We start from the raw sequence: 9709 nt of genomic DNA on the forward strand, positions 1-9709 counted from the left end.
CTGTAAGCACGCTGCTGTCAGCTGCTATTGGGCGGGGCCGAGCGCACGGGTGTTGTCAACCAGGAACAGGCAACTAGGAAAACTGCGGTCGATGTTGTTGGGATTAATATGAGATTCATATAACGAGATTTTACATTCACACTTATTGCTGGAATTGGTAAGTATATGTTATAGTCTACTGTTATGATAGTCCACGTAATTTCCGTTGACTATTTCGATCTCTGGGCCTGTGTGTGTCTTCTCGTCGACCTGTTCTAGTGACCGTGTCAGTCGGCTAATGTGTAGTGAATGTGAAAGCGGGGCTGGCTAGCGAGCTAGCTATTTTCAGAATCGTGTTGTTAAAATACTTCGAGATAGATTCTGTCCAAATGTTATCGGCAGTAGTTACTCGTGAATTAGTATAGAATTTTGTTTCACTTGCTTGAATCGTATGGATCTCGTTACAGTAGCAATATAACTACAGGGAATAAGTTGAGCTAGCTCAAATCAACGTAGCCTCGTCTTGCTAGCTCGCTAGCTTACCCGACTGTGTAAACAAAACAGTACTCTGTAGCTGGCTTGTCCGCGGTCGCTGTGGGTGCTAGTAGAATGAGGCGACTCAGTTGTAGGGTATTGTCTGATTGTCATTCGATGAATGATTGATCTAGCTTGACGCTGGTATGGAGGAGACTAACCGGGAGGCCGAAGCCACGGCCGTGCAGCGGGTGGCGGGGATGCTGCAGCGTTCGGATCAGCTGGACAAGGTGGAACAATATCGCCGGCGCGAGGCGCGGAAGAAAGCGTCAGTGGAAGCTCGATTGAAGGTAACTTCAAACCATCCCCCGAGACCGTAACAAGCTATCTGTTCCACTTACGTGCCGATGTATCACTGTCATACAAGCTAAAGACAAGGGAACAACACGCTGTGCACAATTCTCTGACAAATGTATGGGTCATGTTAGAGAAGTATATAGATTACTATATGGACTCAACGATTCACCTTTACTGTGTACTTACAGAGACCCCCCTCCCCACGCAATTTTAAACACTAACTGTCCCCCCCCCCAGGCTGCCATTCAGTCCCAGCTTGACGGTGTGCGCACGGGGCTGAGCCAGCTCCACAACGCCCTGGTGGACGTGAAGGACATCCAGAGCTCTCTGGTGGACGTGAGCAAGGACTGGAGGCAGAGCATCAACACCATCGAGAACCTGAAGGATGTGAAGGAGGCCGTGGTGCAGCACAGCCAGCTGGCCTCTGCCGTGGAGAACCTGAAGAACATCTTCTCAGGTAGAACGTGGAGAACATCTTCTCAGGTAGAACGTGGAGAACATCTTCTCAGGTAGAACGTGGAGAACATCTTCTCAGATAGGAGGACAACGTCACCACTTACAGGGAACTCATAAGAAACCTCGAGAAGTTCCACATTTTTAGATTTTTTAGAACCACATAGGAATTAGGATTTCGTTTGTGTACTTGTCATAAAGGGACTTGAAGAAACTTGAAATGCACGTGGCTTGTGACATGTCCTGGCCTCTACGTGTGTTCTGTGAGTAAACGGTTGCTGGGTCTCTCCCTGTGCAGTCCCAGAGATCGTGCAGGCCACCCAGGATCTGATCGAGCAGGCGGAGCTGCTGCAGGCCCACCGCAAGCTCATGGACCTGGAGTGTTCCCGCGACGATCTCATGTACGAGCAGTACCGCATGGACAGCAAGAACACCCACGACATGAACCTCATACGCAACTACTTTGGGGAGGTAGGCTGGCAGCCAGAGTACTCTGTTTTAGTACAGATAGGGATAAACAGACAGAGTATCTTATGTACTCCACCCTGACCTGTCCTGTCCTCATCTCCTCTGCGTATTTACTGCTCTGCTCGACTGTGCTTTGCTGAACGTTACTCTGCCTGACTCCATTCTGCTGTCCTCTTCTTTCTTGCTTTCCTCCCCCCCAGGTGCAGGGTCTGTCTGAGGAGCTTGCCAAGCAGCTGTGGATGGTGCTGCAGCGCTCCATGGTGACGGTGCGGCGCGACCCCACCATGCTGGTGTCTGTGGTGCGCATCATCGAGCGCGAGGAGAAGATCGACCGGCGCATGATGGACCGGCAGAAGCAGACAGGCTTCCTGCCGCCAGGCCGGCCCAAGCGCTGGAAGGAGAAGATGTTACAGGTACCCTGGGACGCTCTGGTGGTCCACGTGCTCTGCTCACATTAGAATTGTTGCCCCTGTCTCACCCCCTCGCCTCCCCTGTCTCACCCCCTCGCCTCCCCTGTGTCACCCCCCTCCCCTGTCTCACCCCCTCCCCTGTCTCACCCCCCTCCCCTGTCTTACCCCCCTCCCCTCCCCTGTCTCACCCCCTCGCCTCCCCTGTCTCACCCCCTCGCCTCCCATGTCTCACCCCCCTCGCCTCCCCTGTCTCACCCCCTTGCCTCCCCTGTCTCACCCCCCTCCCCTCCCCTGTCTCACCCCCCTCCCCTCCCCTGTCTTACCCCCCTCCCCTCCCCTGTCTCACCCCCTCCCCTGTCTCACCCCCCTCCCCTCCCCTGTCTCATCCCCTCCCCTCCCCTGTCTCACCCCCCTCCCCTGTCTCATCCCCTCCCCTCCCGTCTCACCCCCCTCCCCTGTCTCATCCCCTCCCCTCCCGTCTCACCCCCCTCCCCTGTCTCATCCCCTCCCCTCCCGTCTCACCCCCCTCCCCTGTCTCATCCCCTCCCCTCCCGTCTCACCCCCCTCCCCTGTCTCATCCCCTCCCCTCCCCTGTCTCACCCCCCTCCCCTGTCTCATCCCCTCCCCTCCCGTCTCACCCCCCTCCCCTGTCTCATCCCCTCCCCTCCCGTCTCACCCCCCTCCCCTGTCTCATCCCCTCCCCTCCCCTGTCTCACCCCCCTCCCCTGTCTCATCCCCTCCCCTCCCGTCTCACCCCCCTCCCCTGTCTCATCCCCTCCCCTCCCCTGTCTCATCCCCTCCCCTCCCCTGTCTCACTCCCCCCCTCCCCTGTCCCACCAGGTCATGGAGGGCACGGTGAGCAGTCGCATCGAGGGCACCCAGTCAGAGACGCGCGAGTCGGACAAGATGTGGCTGGTGCGCCTGCTGGAGATCACCAGGAAGTATGTTCTGGACGACCTGCTGGTGGTGAAGAACCTGATGGTGCAGTGCTTCCCGCCCCACTACAAAACCTTCGAAACCTTCTTCAAGCTGTACCACGTGGCCGTGTCCCTGAGGACCCAGGAGCTCACCTCCGAGGACCTGGAGGCCAACGAGATCGTGTCCTTGCTCACCTGGGTGCTCAACACCTACAAGAGGTAACGTTCGTCCGGCTGTGCTCGACTTTGACCTTGGTTGACCTTTCGAAGCTCAACCGACGAGATAACTTGGCTGTATGTGTATGTTGTTGTGTGCAGGGCCCGCAACTAACTTTTTTCATCACTGTCCCAGTACCCAGTTTTATTTTTGACATTCTGACATGGGTCTAGGTTATTTGCAACATTATTTAAGTAATCCATACAGTCGTGGGGCTCAAATCAATGTCTGAATTTCAATGTGAATACGTAAACAATTTTCTTGCTTGTTTCATGGTGGGGCTAACACAATTCTTGGTGTGGCCATAGTATAAAAGTTTCTAAAGGTTTGAAAGATATCTTTTTTTTAAAGTTTTGAAAGGTAAAAAAGTATTTGAAAGGCTTGAAAATATATTAGCCGTTTCTTTTCAAAAATACGTTTGCATCCTTGATGAGGACTACAGTCCAGCGCCTAACACACAGCAGCTCATGTAATGTCAATACATTGTTTATAGTTTATGGAACTTTAAGCTAGAGCTAAATGAGATGATAGATTTCACCCGCCTTGTGTTAAAATGTGTTGAACCACTGGTGTATGGATTTTACATTATTATTGTCTATCGTCCCGCAGTCGTCCCAAAGTCTGTGTTGAACTGTCCCAGACATCGTCTCCGGGACTACAGGTTAATTCCGAGCCCTGGCTGTGCAACACACCGAGTGTCTGTGCCATGCTGTGCGCCCACCCGAGGCAGGGTGCATTTCTCCTCAAACACGGGCACATCTCCCATCACTCCTGACAGACCCGGGCCTCCTCACCACGCAGTACAACCATCCATTCAATATTTAACACTAACCAGCTCGTAGACACGAGAGACTCTGCATAGCATGTGAACTAAGCAGGGCTGGTGCAGATAATCCAATGACTGCACACGCACCCTCATCCACATGGCGTGCTCTGGAAGGATTGTAGAGAGGAGGGATTAATGGACGGCTCCCTTATGGGATGTTCAAACAAAGGCAACCGCGAGGTTCATATCCGATTCTCACACCAGCGCGGTGCCCAGGGGAGGAGCTTACGGACTGGCCTCCCAGGGAGGGTGCGACGGGAGGGATAGTCACGTGACCAGCGGCACATGCTGCATCTTGTTTTCCTGTGTTTGTGTACGAGCCCCGCGCGTGTTGATGTTCATTATTAATCAGCTTCAGTGTGCTCATCTCTGACGGCCTCGACAGGGCTATCATATTCATGTCCCTGTTTGTGTGTGTGTGTGTGGCTCCTGATGTGTCTAGCCTTCCAGTACACTGACGTGTGTGTGTGTGTGTCGTAGTGGGGAGATGATGGGGAACCCTGAGCTGATGTCAGAGTGTGACATCAACAAGCTGGAGCCTCTGCTACCTCAGGATGTGGTGGACAAACTGCTCAGCAAATACGTCCAGACCTTCACTGTGAGTACACACACACACAAAGATATAGTCACTCACACTGATAGGTACACTATCACACACACACACAACCACACTATCACTCACACATTTTTTTATCTCAAAAAGTGTCATCCCCGTGAGTTTGCAAATACACACACGTCTGTCCTACGATGAGGCTTGTTGGACCGGCAGGCTGTACGGTGCCAGGGTGGACAGGCAGGCTAACGGCAGCCCTGCCTGCGCAGTCTAACATTACAGGCTGGCTGAGGAAGGCCCTGGAGACTGACAAGAAGGACTGGCAGAAGGAGAGCGAGCCTGAGGCAGACCAGGATGGATACTACCAGACCACCCTCCCTGCCATCGTCTTCCAGGTACCTCTGCCTGCGTCCCTCCCTCCCGCCTGTCTGGGTGGATTCCCCCATGTTTGTTTCTTATGGTAGATGTGACCGAACTGTTGTTCTTCCATCTCTCCTTCCTTCTCCTCACCCTTCTTCCTTTCTCTCTTCCTCCATCCTTTTCTTCCTCCTCCTTCAACCCCTCCTCTCTTTCTCCCCCCTTGACTATCTAACACCCTCACCCCCCCTTTCTCTCCTTCCCTCTCCCTCTCTCTCCCCCTCTCTCCCCCCCCCCCCCTCCCTCTCCCTCCCTCTCTCCCTCCTCCCAGATGTTTGAGCAGAACCTGCAGGTGGCGGCCCAGATCGACGACACCTTCAAGGAGAAGGTCCTCCAGCTGTGTCTCAAGCAGATGAGCTCCTTCCTCATCAGGTACCTCCCACTTCCTGGACGTACCTCCCACTTCCTGGACCTAGCTCCACTTCCTGGACCTAGCTCCACTTCCTGGACGTACCTCCCACTTCCTGGACCTAGCTCCACTTCCTGGACCTAGCTCCACTTCCTGGACGTACCTCCCACTTCCTGGACCTAGCTCCACTTCCTGGACGTAGCTCCACTTCCACCACCTTGATCATGACGTCACGTGAACCGGAGTGCTCGTCCACCTTGTCAGGACTGTAGTGAATCCCTTTACGATCTCACCACCTCAGCGTGGCTAAACTAAACTAAGCTAATCCCGCCCTGTGTTGTGTTGGTGCGCAGGTATAAGGAAGAAGCCATCGCCTATAAGGAGGATCATCTGAAGGACAGGCAGCTCCCACAGTGCTACGTCCAGTACATGATCGCCATCATCAACAACTGCCACACGTTCAAGTACGTCCGCGTCCCGCCCCCCGCGTCCCGCCCCCCAGGGGCCGCACACCCAGAATGTCCAGGATCTGTTGGGTCACGTTAGACGTTTTCATTCATTTCGCATTTACGCTTTGGCCTAAAGTGTATATATCATCTAAAACTACAAATAGTGCTTGTTGAAAGTACAATAGTGGGATCAGTAGTAGCGTCGTAGTTCTGACTGCGTTCCTGTGGGCAGAGTCAGGGCTGTGATGGAACATTCTGGCCTGTCTGCGGTCAGGTCTCCAGATGCTGTGTGTACCAGCACAACAGTTTCCTTGGCGTATGTCTGATGAGAACAGTGTGTTTGTAGCTCCACCTCCTGGTAAGCCTGCGTGTGTGTGTGTGTGTGTGTGTGTGCGTGTGCATGTGTGAGTCAGGTGGCTGAGTGGTTAGAGAATCGGGCTAGTATTCAGAAGGTCGCTGGTTCGATTCCTGGCCATGTCAAATGACGTTGTGTCCTTGGGCAAGGCACTTCACCCTACTTGCCTTGGGGAATGTCTCTGTACTTACTGTAAGTCGCTCTGAATAAGAGCGTCTGGTAAATGACTAAATGTAAATGTATGGTGTGTGTGTGGTGTGTGTGTGGTGTGTGTGCCGCTCCACAGAGAGTCCATCAACAGCCTGAAGCGGAAGTACTCGAGCTCCACTGAGCCCATGGCCAACGACGCCCCCATCAGCAGAACCCTCGGCGAGGTCGCCAAAGAGGGCTGCCAGTTCCTATTGGACGAGGTCTTCCTAGATCTGGACGTAAGGGACTCCTCTGCACTCTGATTGGTCAACCTTTTTGAGCACGTTTCAGTCAAACAAATGTACACCTGTAAAAGTGAAAACGTAATCTGCCTGAAGACGCTGTGCTGCCTTCAGTGCGTGTCATGGCGCCCGCTGTGTGACGCCGGGGCGTCTGATTGGCTGCTTGGTCTTGCAGCACCACCTGGCCGAGCTGATGACCAGGAAGTGGCTGACGGGCTCGCACGCTGTGGACACCATCTGCGTGACGGTGGAGGACTACTTCAACGACTTTGCCAAGATCAAGAAGCCCTTCAACCAGGTAAAGCTGAGCGTGCAGGAGAGCCTCCTCGTACCCGGGCTCCTGGAGGGCTTCATGGAGGAGTCAGGTGGCTGAGCGGTTAGGGAACTGGGCTAGTAATCAGAAGGTTGCCGGGCATGACATTGTGTCCTTGGGCAAGGCACTTCACCCTACTTGCCTCGGGGGGAATGTCCCTGTACTTACTGTAAGTCGCTCTGGATAAGAGCGTCTGCTAAATGACTAAATGTAAATGGACACCTGGCTCCTCGGCCCACTGCCCGCAGGGGGTGGGGTTGGCGCCTGGTACGTCCGCGCTCTGGCTCTGTACATCAGTTGGGTGTAGATGTTCCTGAGAGTATGTACTCAACCAATTGTGCTGCGTGTTTCCGAGAATGTGCTGTGTAGATTGGATGAGCGTATTATGACGATGATGATGATGATTGTGGGTGGAGTGATGGAGGAGGTGAAGCGACTGCAGTCTAGCGTGTTGCGTGTGGTAAGCGTGTTGCGTGTGCTGCAGGAGATGACGAGCGAAGCCCATCGGAGGGTGGTGGTGGAGTACATCAAAGCAGTGATGCAGAAGAGGATCAGCTTCAAGAACGCCGACGAGAGGAAGGAGGGCGCCGAGCGCATGATCAAGGAAGCAGAACAGTTCAAGTTCCTGTTTAGGAAACTCACAGCGGTGAGGAGGGATTACACCTGGAGATTACACCTGGAGATTACACCTGGAGATTATATCTATTGATTACACCTGCAAACTAAATTTTTGAAATAATTGGTGCGTTCTGGTGGAGGACTAGTACTAGTGTGTGTGTGTGTGTGTGTGTGTGTGTGTGTGTGTGTGTGTGTGTGTGTGTGTGTGTGTGTGTGTGTGTGTGTGTGTGTGTGTGTGTGTCTGTGTCTGTGTGTGTGTGTGTGTGTGTGTGTGTGTGTGTGTGTGTGTGTGTGTGTGTGTGTGTGTGTGTGTGTGTGTGTGTGTGTGTGTGTGTGTGTGTGTGTGTGTGTGTGTGTGTGTGTAGGGCGAGGACACTGACAGGTTGTGTGATGCCATCGCTGCCATAGCGGAGGTCTTCAAACTCACTGACCCCAGTCTGCTTTACCTGGAAGTCTCCACACTGGTGTCCAAATACCCTGACATCAGGTACAGCATGCGCACACACACCACACACACACCACACACACACCCAGGCTTGTGCTACTTTGTAACCATGTGTGTGTGTCTCTAGGGAGGAGCATATCATCGCCCTGCTGGCGGTGCGAGGCGACGGCAGTCGCGACATGCGCCAGACCATCATCGAGACCCTGAACCAGAACAAGCCTTCCTACGCCGGCGTCACCCAGCCCATCTTCAAGGACATCACCGTGCCGTCCATGAGCATGACCACCATGACATCCATGGGTGTCCCCAAACTGCTCAAGTAGGACCCGGACCGGACTGGACCTGGGCTGGTTTAACGAGGCTCGGACTGGGCCTCTGACTAGCTGACTGTGCATAAAAACTTGACTGAACCATGACCTGGATGCTCACTGAAAGAATCCAGGACAAACCTCTGTCTGGCAGACCCTGGAGTCTAGACGGGGGCTTCAGCCCCCCCAAGCCCCAGTTCCCAGCCCAGGCACTTACTCACGCCTGAGGTGCCACAGCAGGGAGTGTGTGTGTGTGTGTGTTGGAGGGGGTTAATTGAGTTTCTGGGGTGAAAATAACAAGGTTACCCATGCAGTGTGTGTACGTGCATACACGCCCCATGCTGGGCAACCAGAAACACAGGCAGCAGCCAGGACTGCTCCAGCAGACCATGATCTCACTTTGAATACTTTTGCACTTTGGTGCGTGTTGTGGATGAGTGGTGGATGAGAGGCTGGGTCTGGAGTCGTAGGGAGGGTCGGTGTCACCAGCTACGACCCCCCCCCCCACCCCACCCCCCCCCCCACCCCACCCCCCCCCACCCCTGCGGTGTGGACCTGCATCAACACCAGCATCCAGACGCCCTCATGTCTCCAGTCCGGGATCTTCTGCTGCCTGTCAAGCTCCAGGTCACATGACGGAGGACTGGAGGGACCCGATGTGCTCTGGACTCTTGACAACTCTGAAACTTGACAACACTGAGGTCAGGTGGGGTCCAGACAAGATGGAATGTGGCCTGACACACACACACACACCCCGTCCCCGTCCCCGTCCCCCTCAGCTTGCTCACACACCGTGCATTGTACAGTGAACTGTCTGAAACTCATCTTTCTCATGATGCGGCTGAATGTGTGTCGGTTAACGATGTGGCAATAAAGCCTTTTTTCCGACCCTCGTTCTCTGTGTTCTCACGTGCTGTTCTCCTTCCAGCTCAGACAGGTGAGGTTCTTGACATGTGCTGTAGTGTAGTATGACAGCCTACTCCTGCAGTGTGCCAGCGCCTCATCTTATCAGTCTTTCTGCCCCCCCCCCCCTTGTGTGTGTGTGTGTGTGTGTGTGTGTGCGCGCATGCGTGCGACTGCCTCACATTTCCTGATTGGGGGTTTGGGTACTCTCTCTAATTCCTCTAAATGTTTCATCTGGTCGCACGCTAGCTAGCCGAGCTGCTGTGAGAGTAGCAGAGTGGCGGAAAACACACACACACACTTTCACGCACGCACGCACTCTCTCTCACACACACACACAGGGCTTGAGGGGACAGTTGTTGTCACCCTGGTGTAACGCAGGGGGGACTACTGATGCACTGTGACAGCTACAAGCCAAGAGCATGGCCAGCGTTGCCACGGAGATGCTAATCTTCCTCCAGCACAGT

At 54.1% G+C, this 9709-nt stretch overlaps 1 protein-coding gene across 1 annotated transcript; it reads left to right on the plus strand.

Moving 5' to 3' along the window:
- Position 1: 1 nt before the first annotated feature.
- On the plus strand, positions 2-9232 carry exoc3 (exocyst complex component 3). The gene is made up of 15 exons (XM_062481154.1): positions 2-157; positions 648-803; positions 1048-1267; positions 1562-1734; positions 1932-2144; positions 2982-3277; positions 4582-4699; positions 4924-5049; positions 5343-5443; positions 5774-5884; positions 6511-6652; positions 6831-6953; positions 7453-7614; positions 7952-8073; positions 8159-9232. Exons 2-15 carry the CDS (start codon positions 660-662, stop codon positions 8352-8354), a joined length of 2247 nt encoding a protein of 748 aa, XP_062337138.1. The 5' UTR covers positions 2-157; positions 648-659; the 3' UTR covers positions 8355-9232.
- The last annotated feature ends 477 nt before the right edge of the window (positions 9233-9709 follow it).

The sequence above is a fragment of the Osmerus eperlanus genome, chromosome 16 (genome assembly GCF_963692335.1).
Source record: "Osmerus eperlanus chromosome 16, fOsmEpe2.1, whole genome shotgun sequence".
Lineage (NCBI taxonomy): Eukaryota > Metazoa > Chordata > Actinopteri > Osmeriformes > Osmeridae > Osmerus > Osmerus eperlanus.

Excerpts from the sequence above, each read along its gene's own strand:
- exoc3 (XM_062481154.1), top strand. The coding sequence starts at position 660 with ATGGAGGAGACTAACCGGGAGGCCGAAGCCACGGCCGTGCAGCGGGTG. Across the intron at positions 6,653-6,830 it reads AGGTCTTCCTAGATCTGGAC|CACCACCTGGCCGAGCTGAT; the intron begins GTAAGGGACTCC and ends TTGGTCTTGCAG. Across the intron at positions 7,615-7,951 it reads TGTTTAGGAAACTCACAGCG|GGCGAGGACACTGACAGGTT; the intron begins GTGAGGAGGGAT and ends GTGTGTGTGTAG.